This window comes from Mastacembelus armatus, chromosome 8, assembly GCF_900324485.2.
Source record: "Mastacembelus armatus chromosome 8, fMasArm1.2, whole genome shotgun sequence".
In the NCBI taxonomy this organism is placed as follows: Eukaryota; Metazoa; Chordata; class Actinopteri; order Synbranchiformes; family Mastacembelidae; genus Mastacembelus; species Mastacembelus armatus.
The window spans coordinates 1,163,636-1,178,992 of record NC_046640.1 but is presented as its reverse complement, the minus strand read 5'-3'; the positions used below and the strand labels follow the sequence as shown (position 1 = coordinate 1,178,992).

General features: G+C 38.5%; 2 protein-coding genes across 2 annotated transcripts; one reads left to right on the top strand and one right to left on the bottom strand.

The window, feature by feature from the left end:
- Positions 1-2,505: 2,505 nt before the first annotated feature.
- Positions 2,506-5,121, bottom strand: LOC113141147 (guanine nucleotide-binding protein G(I)/G(S)/G(O) subunit gamma-5). The gene is made up of 3 exons (XM_026325386.1): positions 5,017-5,121; positions 2,965-3,093; positions 2,506-2,800 (listed from the first exon to the last, which is right to left on the bottom strand). The coding sequence occupies exons 1-2, from the start codon at positions 5,107-5,109 to the stop codon at positions 2,968-2,970; spliced, it is 219 nt and encodes a 72-aa protein (XP_026181171.1). The 5' UTR covers positions 5,110-5,121; the 3' UTR covers positions 2,506-2,800; positions 2,965-2,967.
- A 1,188-nt stretch (positions 5,122-6,309) lies between these two features.
- On the top strand, positions 6,310-10,943 carry clpp (caseinolytic mitochondrial matrix peptidase proteolytic subunit). Its single transcript, XM_026326230.1, has 7 exons — positions 6,310-6,406; positions 7,788-7,877; positions 8,291-8,362; positions 8,508-8,604; positions 8,889-9,076; positions 9,218-9,323; positions 9,486-10,943. Exons 1-7 carry the CDS (start codon positions 6,395-6,397, stop codon positions 9,710-9,712), a joined length of 792 nt encoding a protein of 263 aa, XP_026182015.1. The 5' UTR covers positions 6,310-6,394; the 3' UTR covers positions 9,713-10,943.
- The last annotated feature ends 4,414 nt before the right edge of the window (positions 10,944-15,357 follow it).

The window sequence follows — 15,357 nt, the reverse complement described above, 5'->3', positions numbered from 1 at the left end:
CATTAGAGATATCTGTAATGTATCGATGACTATCATTTAAGATATAGGTAATGGATCGACGACTGTAAATACATCTGTAATGTATCGGTGACTGTCATTAGAGATATCTGTAATGTATCGATGACTATCATTTAAGATATAGGTAATGGATCGACGACTGTAAATATATCTGTAATGTATCGATGACTGTCATTAGAGATATCTGTAATGTATCGATGACTGTCATTAGAGATATCTGTAATATATCGATGACTGTCATTAAAGATGTCTGTAATGTATTGTAATGATAGTCATCAATACATTACAGATATCATAAATGAGTTATCGATACATTACAGATATCTCTAAAGACAACTTTCATCAAAGATATCTGTAATGTATTAACTGTTATTTAAGATATCTGTAATGTATCGATGACTATCATTTAAGATATAGGTAATGGATCGACAACTGTAAATATATCTGTAATGTATCGATAACTGTCATTTAAAATATCTGTGACGTATCGACGACTGTCATTTAAGATATCCGTAATGTATCGACGACTGTCATTAAAGATATCCGTAATGGATCGACGACTGTAAATATATCTGTAATGTATCGATAACTGTCATTTAAAATATCTGTAACATATTGACGACTGTCATTTAAGATATCCGTAACGTATCGACGACTGTCTTTAAAGATATCCGTAATGTATCGACGACTGTCATTAAAGATATCCGTAATGGATCGACGACTGTCATTAAAGATATCCGTAATGGATCGACGACTGTCATTAAAGATATCCGTAATGGATCGACGACTGTCATTAAAGATATCCGTAATGTATCGACGACTGTCATTAAAGATATCCGTAATGTATCGACGACTGTCATTAAAGATATCCGTAATGGATCGACGACTGTAAATATATCTGTAATGTATCGATAACTGTCATTTAAAATATCTGTAACATATTGACGACTGTCATTTAAGATATCCGTAATGTATCGACGACTGTCATTTAAGATATCCGTAATGTATCGACGACTGTCTTTAAAGATATCCGTAATGTATCGACGACTGTCTTTAAAGATATCCGTAATGTATCGACGACTGTCATTAAAGATATCCGTAATGTATCGACGACTGTCATTAAAGATATCCGTAATGTATCGACGACTGTCATTAAAGATATCCGTAATGTATCGACGACTGTCTTTAAAGATATCCCATAATGTATCGACGACTGTCTTTAAAGATATCCGTAATGTATCGACGACTGTCATTTAAGATATCCGTAATGTATCGACGACTGTCTTTAAAGATATCCGTAATGGATCGACGACTGTAAATATATCTGTAATGTATCGATAACTGTCATTTAAAATATCTGTAACGTATCGACGACTGTCATTTAAGATATCCGTAATGTATCGACGACTGTAAAGTTATCCGTAATGTATCGACGACTGTAAAGATATCCGTAATGTATCGACGACTGTAAAGATATCCGTAATGTATCGACGACTGTAAAGATATCCGTAATGTATCGACGACTGTCATTAAAGATATCCGTAATGTATCGACGACTGTCTTTAAAGATATCCGTAATGTATCGACGACTGTCTTTAAAGATATCCGTAATGTATCGACGACTGTCATTAAAGATATCCGTAATGTATCGACGACTGTCATTAAAGATATCCGTAATGTATCGACGACTGTCTTTAAAGATATCCGTAATGTATCGACGACTGTCTTTAAAGATATCCGTAATGTATCGACGACTGTCATTTAAGATATCCGTAATGTATCGACGACTGTCTTTAAAGATATCCGTAATGTATCGACGACTGTCATTAAAGATATCCGTAATGGATCGACGACTGTCTTTAAAGATATCCGTAATGTATCGACGACTGTCTTTAAAGATATCCGTAATGGATCGACGACTGTCTTTAAAGATATCCGTAATGTATCGACGACTGTCTTTAAAGATATCCGTAATGGATCGACGACTGTAAATATATCTGTAATGTATCGATAACTGTCATTTAAAATATCTGTAACGTATCGACGACTGTCATTTAAGATATCCGTAATGTATCGACGACTGTAAAGATGTCTGTAATGTATCGACGACTGTAAAGATATCCGTAATGTATCGACGACTGTAAAGATATCCGTAATGTATCGACGACTGTAAAGATATCCGTAATGTATCGACGACTGTCATTTAAGATTATGTTTTACACATTTGACATATTTTCCCTCAGATATATTTCAATATGTGAATTGCTGTTTATTATTATTTTTTAATATTTCAATTCTTTATGAGCAAGGCAATTTAAATTCAATCCCATTACAGTTTCGCAGCAGAGATTTCAGAAATGGCTATCCAAAAAACATTGCAGTTCAGTAGAGCAGTATAACTACAATAATAGGAGGCATCACACATAACATATGAGAAAAATACTCCTAAATTCTATTAGTAATAAAACAAAACAAAATAAAAACAAAACTGCTCTGTAAAACTACTATGGTATAATACCTGAAACCTGAACCCTGAAATATGAACACTGAAAAGAGCAAAACATGAAACCAGTGGTTTGAATAATTAACACACTGTGACACACATCTAAACAAATTGGGAACAATGCATTACAACATTTTCAGCTGAAATCATCAGCGCCAGCTGCTCCTGTGTGTGCTCCTCTTGACTTCATTATATTCATAGGCAGAGGGGCACATGACAGAAATCTCCACTCCAATGACCAGGCATCTGTTTGAGTCTGTTTTGGGCTCCTTGACAGTCCTAAAAAGACAAGAAATATATTTTGCCTGAAGCTATGTGTCTTGTGCTCAAAAAGACAACAGGTTCATTGTTCGGCAGTTACAAGAGATATGGTAAAAAAAAAAAGTGAGGAGAGCATGAATGAATTACTGTTGAATTCAGCCAAAGAGAAGAGGAACACTCACGAATTAGAGGATGGCACATGACTTGGGAGGCCTGAAAGGGTTATCACTGGAAGGTACCCCAGTGAGGAGAGGGTCTTTATGGGCATTTTGCAAACAGAAGGTCTTCAGTTCTGCAGCAGCCTGAGAAACCTAAATAATATTAAATCCAGAAGAAGCACTGAACTGGGAGGAATTTGGAGAAAAATAAAGTGTGCAGTCTGTTAACAATTTTGTTAACAATTCTCTGTGAGTACCATAGGCTATATGACAGCCATACAGTTAGGTTAATATATAGTGGAACAATGATAAGCTTTTGGGCATGTGGCCTCTGTACACCACCACACCGAAACACCGAAACACTCAGGATGTGAGTGAAGACTTTCAGTCTTAATTCAAGAGTGTGGCATTAAGACATTTTTACACATCCATCCCCTATTTTGAAGGCTAATAAATGATGGGACAAAATAATATAATTCCATATGTAAGGCTTACTTTTAATACTTTGATGAAACTCCTTTCAGTCAATGACTGCAGCTCCCAGCTCCCTTTAGCTGTTGCTTGTTGTGGGTCTTTCTGCCTTCAGTTTTATCTTCAGTAAATGAAAAGCATGCTCTATTGGGTTGAGATCAGATGACTCACTTGGCCAGTGAAAAATATCCCATTTCTTTGCCTAGAGAAACTCTCAGGTTGCGTTTGCTGTATGTTTTGGGTCATTATACATGTGCAACATGAAGCAGCATCCTATCCATTTTTCAGGATTTGGCTGAATCTGAGCAGAGTATAGCCCTATACATACCTGAATCCACCCTTATATTTTGTTATCCACAGTCAGGTCATCAATAAACAGTGACCTGGTTCCACAGGCATCCATACTTGCCCATGCCATAACACCACTTCCACTGTGTTTGACAGATGATGTGGTATGCTTCCTTTCTTTCTCCATATTGTACTCCGCGCATCATTCTGGTACAGATTCATTTTGGTTTCATTTGTCCAGAGAATCTTATTCCAGAGCTGGGCAGCCGTTTTTAGATATTTTCTGGCAAAGTATCATCTTTCCTTTTTGTTCTTGAGCATTAATAACTTGCACATTGGGCGAAGCCATTTCTTTACTTTGACCATGACACACCGACCTCCTCATGATTGTTCTTCACTATGGTGAATACTAATTCCATTTTTTAAGAATGTTCCAACTGTTGTTTTAGCCGCTTCCAATGTTTTTGCTGTCTCTCTGTTGGGTTTATTTTGTTTTTCAGCCTTATGATGGCCTCTGTCACTTGCATGGACACCTCTTTGCACCTTATATTGAGTGTTTCTGTGAACAGCTACAAATTCAAGCTTATCATTGTCCGAGTATATATGAATCTAACTTTAATATGAAATATGAACTTTTGTTTTAAACATCCCGTTGCCATTCAATTATCATTGTATCTTTTTGTATCTTGGCAATATCACAAAGTAGGTTTTTAATGGTTATTTAAACCAAACTATGACAAATTGTACAAACCATTAGACTCAGTGGAAGTCTCCTGTAATTTATTAATTCTGGGAGCTCCCTTGAACAATATACAGTGTACTGAACTGCTCACAAGCACACACACACACACAGAGATGAAACTAGTCTGACATCTGTTCTAAAATAAGTAGCTGCCCAACAATCAGAGCAGTCACGCAGCCATACAATCAACAAAGCTAATACTGTGCTTCCCTAGCAGAGAACCATTTCACTGCACACCAGGAAACACACACTGAAATGACTTAAAACATGAATCTAAATTTAAAAAAAATATAGTCTGTAAGTATGAGGATGGCCCTCTTTTTGACGACACCAAAAACAACTAGGGGAAACCACTTTTCACAAGAACACAAAGGGTAGATTTTTATAAACCCAGTCATAGAGGTACTATAAAATCACATTACATTCAATTATAGAATATATCATTATCATTTTTATACTTAAATTAAATAACATTTTCTTGCCACAATTAATTCCTAGCAGGAAGCATATGAAGAAGCATTTAAGAAAAGCTGCATTCACTGTAAAATTAGAGTTGCTAACTTGTGTGTGCATACCTTTACCCGGTGGACACTAGCCTCCAGACGAAGCTGTTTCACTGCCTTCTGGGCAATGACTAAACTGCTGCTGGTGGCGCTGTTGTTTGACATGACTGAGTCCAAATAACAATGAAAGTGACTGAGTAGTCACAAACACTCCCAATTCACTTCTAGGCTGCAATACACCACATCTTCCGGCCAAACCTTCAAAATAAAAATCCTGCTTGTTTTTTTTTACTTCCCCCCATGGATATTAGAGCATGTTGTGTGTAATTTGTTGTTTTACAGAAGGGAATTCTCATATCCTTTATTTAAGAAAAAGCTGTAACACTACGACACAGATGTCCTCTGTTAAAAGTAAAGATATGTATCAAAAATGTCACTCCAAAAGTGTTCCTGCGAATCTTTCCTGTGATCAAAATGCTCAAAGTACTGCTTCTCAGAGTTTATTACACAATATAACACAATGCAATACAATATGATAAAAAAGACAGACAAAAATATCGAATGATTCAAAACTGTACCATCTTCAATAATTATATTATTTTTAAGTTGAAGTATAGGGTATTTGTTTTGATAAATATTATTTAAAAAATGATAAACTAAATTTAAAAAAAGCAACAACAGTGAGCACTGCAACAAAGGTCAGTTTAGTTGTGATCACTGCAGCAAAATGTGTTTACTTTCCTGCCATTAATTCCAAGTTAGGATAAATGCATGAACAGGAATATTTAAAAAGCTCAATACTGAAGGGTGTAGTGGCTTTTATTGACCTTTTATTTTACTTTGTTATTTTTGTCTTTCAAATATGACATGAAACAATTAAAATTGCTCTAAATAGACTGGACTTAACATGTTAGTAAAATTTGTGATGTGTAGTGTTACTGTTGTAGCTGGTTGATGTGGAGTTCATTTTAACAGTTTTGAATGTTTAAGATATGACAATGCATTATGTTTTATAAGATCATTTTATGTTCTGACTATAACTAATCAACTGATGGACCTTACTGAATGAAGTTGGGCTAATGACCTTCTGTAAGCTTGCTGAATTGTATATTAGCTGACACAAAACCATATATATGTTACACTGTGCACAACTAGGCTGCTTGCATCTAAATTGTTGATCCAGTCTCATCAATTTATATTGTTGTTTTAAAAGTAAAAAATATTTATACTTAGCAGGTTAAAATCAGTAGGGGTTCAAAGACCTAGAATTATAATTATATATTTTATACTCATGCTTGATAACAGCTGCACACCGTCAGGTAGATGGCGCTAATGAAATACATTGGCTGCTAAGCGCCTATTACTGCCACGAAGAAAAAGTCGGGGTGAAAGGGCAAAGTGAAACAGGTTACGGTGTATTAAGCGGTCAGACAAACGTGAAAGTTTCAAAATGCTTCTACAAGTGAGTATTACCAACAGTTGTACTGTAATGCCTGTCAGTGTTGCTCATACTGTTCAGTCGTTTTATATTCAAATCGATGATTACTGGTGATATTGCTGCTTGTCGCACTGAGCCGCATTAGCTAGCTAGTAGGCTAACTAACCTCTCTTAACTCTGTCATCTCTAACCCTGTCATCTCTTAACTCTGTCTCATCTCTAACCTTGTCCCCCTTACCTCTGTCATCTCTTAACTCTGTCAGCTCTTAACTCTGTCATCTCTAACCCTGTCCCCCCTACCTCTGTCAGCTCTAACCCTGTCATCTCTAACCCTGTCATCTCTAACCCTGTCAGCTCTTAACCCTGTCAGCTCTTAACCCTGTCATCTCTTAACCCTGTCATCTCTAACCCAACCCTGTCATCTCTAACCCTGTCAGCTCTTAACCCTGTCATCTTTAATCTAACCCCTGTCATCTTTAATCTAACCCTGTCATCTCTAACCCTGTCAGCTCTAAACCTGTCAGCTCTTAACCCTGTCATCTCTAACCCTGTCATCTCTAACCCTGTCATCTCTAACCCTGTCATCTCTAACCCTGTCATCTCTAACCCTGTCATCTCTAACCCTGTCAGCTCTTAAACCTGTCAGCTCTAATCTAACCCTGTCATCTCTAACCCTGTCATCTCTAACCCTGTCATCTCTAACCCTGTCATCTCTAACCCTGTCATCTCTAACCCTGTCATCTCTAACCCTGTCATCTCTTAACTCTGTCATGTCTTAACCCTGTCAGCTCTTAACCCTGTCAGCTCTTAACCCTGTCATCTCTAACCCTGTCATCTCTAACCCTGTCATCTCTTAACCCTGTCATCTCTAACCCTGTCATCTCTAATCTAACCCTGTCATCTCTAATCTAACCCTGTCATCTCTAATCTAACCCTGTCATCTCTAACCCTGTCATCTCTAACCCTGTCATCTCTAACCTAACCCTGTCATCTCTAACCTAACCCTGTCATCTCTAACCCTGTCATCTCTAACCTAACCCTGTCATCTCTAATCTAACCCTGTCATCTCTAACCCAACCCTGTCATCTCTAACCCTGTCATCTCTAACCCTGTCATCTCTAACCCTGTCATCTCTAACCCTGTCATCTCTAACCCTGTCATCTCTAACCCTGTCATCTCTAACCTTGTCATCTCTAACCCTGTCATCTCTAACCCTGTCATCTCTTAACTCTGTCAGCTCTAACCCTGTCTAGTCTAAGTGAATTATTCATTGTTGATTCATTGATGCTTTTGGGGTGACACAACATACTACATCCTTACATAGACAATCTGCTGTGATTGCTGAATGAAGTTTGAAAAACAGAGAAGTAGAAAGGATTGTGTTTTCCGCATGTCTGTCTTTCAGAGGCTATTACTAACACTGAGACACAGCAGACCTATCCACCACAGCCCCGTATGGAGGAGTCCTCTTATACCTATTGTTGTGGAGCAGACGGTGAGTGCAATGACTTGGGCTGTGTTCAGAGCTCTCAATACTATGTACAACTTCCATATACAGAAATGTGCCCAAAGAGTATCCTCAATAAGTGGACCAGCTTAAAATAATTTCCTTATCACTACACACAAGAAGAGTCGATTTACAATACTCAAATACATCTACAGTAATCTCCTAAAATCTAGTTAACAATTTAAAAGGTTACTACTTACAAGAAGATTCAGTAACATTTTCTTCAAATCATTTTCCTCATTCATACTGTCATTCTCTACATAAAACAACATACAGTGTTGTACATATGCTGGTTTAAAATAGATTTTACAAGGGAAGATTGAGTGGTACATAGGAAATGACGACTTTCGCATTATTTAAATGGTCATTGAAGAGTTCAAAAAATTTGGACTTTTTTCCAGGGAAGAGGAGAACGAGCATATGACATCTATTCTCGCCTCCTGAGGGAGAGAATCATTTGTGTAATGGGTCCAGTAAGTGTCCTCCAAAATGTTGGCATGGATCAAATTAACCTTTATATTTTTTTGTTTTGTTTTTGTTATATATATACACATATATGTGTGTGTGTGTGTGTGTGCGCGTGTGCGTGTGTGTTCTTTTTTTCATGCCTCTGCTCAGATCGATGACTCTGTAGCCAGTCTGGTTATTGCTCAGCTGCTGTTCCTACAGTCAGAAAGCAACAACAAACCCATCCACATGTACATCAATAGTCCTGGTAAGGCCATCGCTGGAGACAAAACTAGACTGAGGGATTCGGGGTTCAAGTAAGGTGTTGTAAACAGTACCGCTATACGTTCCAGTTTCTTACAAATGTTCTCGAAATTGGCAAAAGAATGGCTTGGAGCAATAGACAGATACATGAACAAAGTTTGAAAACAAGGCACTGCATGTTACAAATTAACTTTAAAATTTTTGCCATGATCTCTTTTAACTTTTAATTTTGAATTTGGGTAAAATAAAGTAAGAGCTTAGTCATTCAGCATCTCATATCCTTCCCAGGCGGTGTGGTGACAGCAGGCCTGGCCATTTACGACACCATGCAGTACATCCTCAATCCCATCTCCACCTGGTGTGTAGGCCAGGCAGCCAGTATGGGCAGCCTGCTTCTGGCAGCTGGAACGACGGGGATGAGGCATTCACTTCCCAATGCACGCATCATGGTTCACCAGCCTTCAGGAGGAGCCAGGGTAAGGTGGTTGTCCTACGTACATTAATAACTGATCTGAAATCAGGCATTGGTGAAATTACAGGGGAAGCAAAGCAGTCACAATTTTAAATGTGACAGTTTCACTGAAACAAAGCAGTGATATTCATAGTGCTGTGTCCAGGGTCAGGCCACAGATATCGCCATCCAGGCTGAGGAGATTCTGAAGCTCAAAAGACAAATCAATAACATCTATGCCAAACATACAGGGCAGCTGCTGGAAACTATTGGTAGGTTTTCTCCACTGTTTATCTATAACCTCTCTCTGTGGCTTGTAAAAAAAATGAAAAAACCAAGCACATATTTTTGTATAGTCAGTGGTGATTGAACAGGAATACTGGTCATACCATATGCAGCACATGACAGTTCTTTCCCCTTCTCCTGCCTTTTAGAAAGTGTGATGGAAAGGGATCGCTACATGAGCCCCATGGAGGCGCAAGACTTTGGTCTCATAGACCGGGTCTTGGTCCACCCACCCCAGGCAGGACAGGATGAGCCTGAACTGGTGCAGAAAGAGCCCACAGCAGCAGTGAATGCCTCGCAAACACCAGAGTCTCCGGCCTCTGAGCAGTCATCGCCAGGGACAAATCCTCCTTCCTCATACAAGCCTGAGCCATGAACCTGCCATGGCAAAGCTGTAAGAGCTCTGCACACACTTTCTCAGGATTCACCACCTTAGCGTTCCTGAGAGCAAGGCATAGTCTCCGTGGTGGCTTTCTCAAGTGTCAACATCTTTATTAACCCTACAGTACCAACACTGTGCTGTTCACACCTGTGCAGGCACCATCCTGGCTTCACTCAGTGATCAGAAGGCATTCAAGAATACATTGTTGGATACTGGGATTTTTATATTATTATTTTTGGTAAGATGTTGATACCTTCATTCTATGAAATAAAAGATATGCATAATGACTGTGAAAAGTAGTCAGCAGTAGTCAGTGAATTTTTGGTTCAGACACCAAGTTGTTTAATACTTAACCCACAGTGGAAGTATAGTATTTGAGTTGAGCTGATCTCAGAGTTTGCAGACTGAGCACTAAAAGAGATGTTCTGTACCTCCTTGCTGAAGAGATACCCACTAAAGAGGGAAGAGGAGCTGATATGACCCCTATGTATATATTCTGATCTGTAAAACAATATGATTATTCTGGCCACTGTTCACAAACATGGACTGGATATTCTTGATGCAACATCCAAATAATACCACATAACAGTAATGGAAGTAAGCAAAACAATTTCAAAACAAACTATTCAACTATTTCAAAAACAAATAAAGGTAATAAGATAGGTAATAAGCTGTGCATTATTAGTCATGTTTTATGTAATGTGATAACAGCACCTACACCTCCAAAAAATGTTTTTCATACTAGTGGGATTTCATATTAAGCTCTTGCCTTATTTGCAGGAATTAGAACCCTGATCACATCCTGTCTGACCAAAAGAGCCATTAGACAACTGAACCTGCAGAGACCTCTGTAGCTAGCCGATGATAGGACCTATTACCAGTGCTGTACGAATTATAGCTACAAAGAACCCAAAACCCATATCAAAACTTTGAATGATTATAATATTCCTAAATTAAACTGACTGCTGTGACAGAAGTCTGAGGCCCTTGTTGGACAGGACTCTCAGTGGTAATTTAAATACATGTTGTACTTGGGCTGGTTGACTCCTGCTATGAGAACCACCAAGACTGAAGAGGTTCAAATACTTAGAGACACATTGCATTTGTTGTTTTACATCTAATTTCTGTCTACGGTACTTTACTATTTAGAGTGCTGATATCAGTGTTATGTACCATATAGGTAGTTTTTTAACAACTTTGTGAAGAATAAAATATGCCCCTACTACTAACTATCCAAGTTTTTTTTTAACAAAAAGAAAATGTAGGGGACAGCAAGTTTCACAGCAATGAAACAATGAACTCCTAATATATTAGGATTTTATAATAAAGTGGTTACAAATGGTTACAACATTAAATGCATAAAAAAAAGATTATTTCATTCCCCATATTTTTCAGCTCTTTTTTTCCAGGAATTTACATCTGGATCTGATACACAACTTAGAAGATTGCACCTTTTCTTTGAACCCACCCATTTTACATGTGAGCAAAAGTACTGGAACATGTGACTGACAGTTCAATTCAATTCAATTCAATTTTATTTGTATAGCAAATCACAATACAATCATCTCAAGGCACTTTACAAAAAAGAAAAAACCCAACAAATCCCTTATGAGCAGCACTTGGTGACAGTGAAGAGGAAAAACTCCCTTTAACTCATCCAAACCGGTCGAGGCAGGTGGCCGCCCAAACTGAGCCTAGTTTGGGCGGCCACCTGCCTCGACCGGTTTGGGTGACTGCATAGAGGAGAGAAAAAAGAACAGCAACAATAAACAACACATAGACACTGCAGGTTGGTGGGGCAGTAACTGCACATCAGTAATATACAGCTCCAGGACCAGGGACACCTGCAGAAGGTACAGAGAGAACAGAGAGAGAGAGAGAGAGGGAGAGAGCACAAAGTTAGTGACAATGGTGGAATATACATGTGAGGGGGGAGGAGAGGAAGAGGGGAAGGGAAGGGAGGGGAGGGGGGCGGTTAGGGTAGGGGAGCTCGGTGCACCAATGGTCCTCGGGCAGTCTAGGCCTATAGCAGCATAACTAAGGGATGGTTCAGGGTTACCTGAAGCCAGCCCTAACTATACGCTTTGTCAAAGAGGAAGGTTTTAAGTCTAGCCTTAAAAGTACAGAGAGTGTCTGCCTCCTGAACCCAGGCTGAGAGCTGGTTCCACAGGAGAGGAGCTTGATAACTAAAGGCTCTGCCTCCCATTCTGCTTTTGGAAACTCTGGGAACCACAGGTAACCTGGAATCTGCCTCTAAATAAGATTGGAACCATTTTAACACAGTTCCTTTGATACCAATCACATGCTCCAGTCTCTCTGTAATAAGATGTTGTGGTCAATGGTGTCGAATGCTGCATTAAGGTCTAGGAGGACAAGTATTGAAACAAGTCCATTATCTGAGGCTAAGAGAAGATCGTTGGTAACGTTCAACAGTGCTGTTTCTGTACTATGGTGTGCTCTAAATGAAAATCTTCAAATAGTTCATTCCTGTGTAAGTGGTCTGATAGCTGCTTAGCAACAGCTTTTTCTAGGATTTTAGAAATAAATGGCAGGTTGGATATTGGTCTATAATTAGGCAAGACACCTGGATCAAGACTAGGCTTTTTGAGTAAAGGTTTGATTACTGCAGTCTTAAAGGCCTGTGGTACGTAGCCTGATACTAGAGATAAATTTACCAAGTCTAATATAGATGAGTTCATTAATGGCAGGGTGCCTTTAAGCAGTCTAGTCGGGATGGGGTCTAAGAGACACGTTGATGATTTCGATGAAGCAACTACTGATGTAAATTCAGAGAGATCTATGGGAGAGAAGCAGTCTGCTGAATTTTATCTCTAATAGTTGTGATTTTATTTGTAAAGAAACTCATAAATTCATCACTGCTGAGAGCTAAGGGAACACTGGGCTCAACAGAGCTGTGACTTTTTGTCAGCCTGGCTACAGTGCTGAAAAGAAACCTGGGATTGTTCTTATTTTCCTCTATTAGTGATGAATAGTATGCAGTTCTGGCTTTACGGAGAGCTTTTTTATATGTTAGTAGACTATTTTTCCAGGCTAGAAAAATTTCCTCTAAGTTTGTGGAACGCCACTTCCTTTCCAGCCTTCGTGATGCCTGCTTTAAGGTACGAATATGTAAATTATACCATGGGGCTAGTCTTCTCTGAATCACTAACTTCTTTTTCAGAGGGGCTACTGAATCAAGCGTTTCACACAGTGAGGTTACAGCGCTGTCAACAACATGATCAATTTGGTAGGGAGTAGGATTGAGGCAGCTGCCCTCCACTATGTTTATACTTGGCATAGATGCAAATAGAGATGGAATCATTTTCTTAAATTTATTAACAGCGTTGTCGGATAAACATCTGCTGTAGTGGAATTTTCTTCCAAACGCTGCATGATCCATCATCTTAAATTCAAAAGTTATTAAAGAATGATCTGACAAAACAGGATTTGGGGAAAAACTATTAGATGTTCAATTTCGACACCATAGGTCAGAACAAGATCAAGGGTGTGATTGAAACAGTGGGTGGGTTTATTAACGTTTTGAATGAAACCAATTGAATCTAATATAGAATTAAATGCAATGCTGAGGCTGTTATTTTCAACATCTACATGAATGTTAAAATCTCCCACTATAATGACTTTATCTGATCTAAGCACTAAATCAGACAGGAAGTCAGGGAATTCAGTTAAAAACTCTGAGTAAGGGACAGGTGGACGGTACACAATGACAAGTAGAACTGGTTTTTGTGTTTTCCAGTTTGTATGTGAGAGACTAAGAGTGAGGCTCTCAAATGAGTTATAACTGTTCTGAGGATGAAAGTTTAATAATAAGTTTGAGTGGAAGATTGCAGCTACTCCTCCACCTCGACCTGTGCTTCGAGGAACATGATAATGTTTATGACTGAGGGGGGTTGATTCATTCAGACTGACATATTCATCCTGCTGTAACCAGGTTTCAGTAAGATAAAGTAGGTCAATTTGGTGATCAGTTACTAACAGAGATTTAGATGAAAGGGACCTGATATTTAATAATCCACATTTGACAGTTCTGTTTTTCTGTTCAATAAGAGGAGTGGTCTTAATTTTTATTAGGTTTTTATGAATAACTCCTCAGGTGTGTTTTGTTGCCCAGGTGTGTCCTATTACGTTGACTATTCAAACAATAACGCTCAGTTTCAGATTTTGGTTTTGCCTGTGCAGGCTGCATTGATAGTTAGAGATGTAACCAACATGAAAACCACAGAGCTGCCTATGAGTGAAAAACAAGCAATTGTGCAGCTGAGAGAAGATGCTAAATTAATCAGAACCATTGCACAAACATTGGCCATAGCCCAATACAACTATTTGGAAGGTCCTGAAGAAGTAAGAAACTACTGGTGTACTAAGTAACAGACTTCAAATGGGTAGACCAAAGAAAACAGCAGCTGACAACAGAAACATTGTGAGAGCTGTAAAGAAAGGCCCTAAAACAACTGTTAGTGACATCAGCAACAACCTCCAGAGGGCAGGAGTGAAGGTATCACAGTTTACTGTTCACAGAAGAATTCATGAACAAAAGTACAGAGGCTACACCAGAAGATGTAAACAACTCATTAGCAAGAAGAATAGGAAGGCCAGGTGAGAATTTGCTGAAATGTAAAGAGATGAGCCTCACAAAGATGAACTTTTACCAAAGTGATGGAAAGGCTCACTTTGGAGAAAGAAAGGATCTGCTCATGACCCCAAACATACAAGCTCGTCTGTGAAACACAGTGGAGGTAATGTCATGGCTTCTTCTGGGACAGGCTCATTAATCCTCATTGATGATGTACACCTGATAGCAGCAGCAAAATGAACTCAGAAGTCTACAGAAACATTGACTTGAAATTTAAAGAAAGATGCAACCAGAGTGAGAGATCCTTCATCATGCAGCAAGATAATGACCAAAAACAACAAAGGAGTTTATCAGGGGCAAAAAGTGGAAGGTTTTAGACTGGCCAAATCAATCTCCAAACCCTATAGGTCAGCACTTTACCTGCGAAAGAGGAGACTGAACGGAGTAAGCCCCAAAAACAAACAACTAAAAGAGGCTGCGGTGAAAGCCTGGAAAAGCATCACAAAAAAGGAATGCAAATGTTTGGTGATGTCAATGGGTCACAGGCTTGATGCAGTTATTGCAAGCAAAGGATTTTCAACTAAATACTAAGTCTTATTCACTTTAATCTATTTTAAGTCTATCTGTTCCAATACTTTTGCTCACCTAAGAATATGGTGTTCTTTTACAAATAAGTTGTGTATCAGATCCAAATGTAAATACCTGGAAATAAGAGCTGAAATGTTGATCTCTTGTCTCATATTCATCTTTTGATGTCAAACCCAAATGTTTTCAGTCTACAGTAAAAATAAAGGAATTGGCCTCACTGTTCCAATACTTTTGGATGGGAGTGTATAGTCCCTACACAGATTTCTATCCAGCCCTACATACATTATTTATTATTAATTATTTGTAGTGTTTCTCTATCTCCTACATAGTTTTCAATGCCAGAAGTTTACATATTTTGTAAATGGCAATATAACTGTTCTGTGTGTGCTCAGTGCAAACATTTTTTTCTTTGAAGACTATTAATTCCCAAGGAAATCATTCTGGCAAGCAGTAAAAG

Excerpts from the sequence above, each read along its gene's own strand:
- LOC113141147 (XM_026325386.1), bottom strand. The coding sequence starts at position 5,109 with ATGTCAAACAACAGCGCCACCAGCAGCAGTTTAGTCATTGCCCAGAAG. Across the intron at positions 3,094-5,016 it reads CTAGTGTCCACCGGGTAAAG|GTTTCTCAGGCTGCTGCAGA; the intron begins GTATGCACACAC and ends AATATTATTTAG.
- clpp (XM_026326230.1), top strand. Across the intron at positions 7,878-8,290 it reads CTATTGTTGTGGAGCAGACG|GGAAGAGGAGAACGAGCATA; the intron begins GTGAGTGCAATG and ends ACTTTTTTCCAG. Across the intron at positions 9,324-9,485 it reads GCAGCTGCTGGAAACTATTG|AAAGTGTGATGGAAAGGGAT; the intron begins GTAGGTTTTCTC and ends CCTGCCTTTTAG.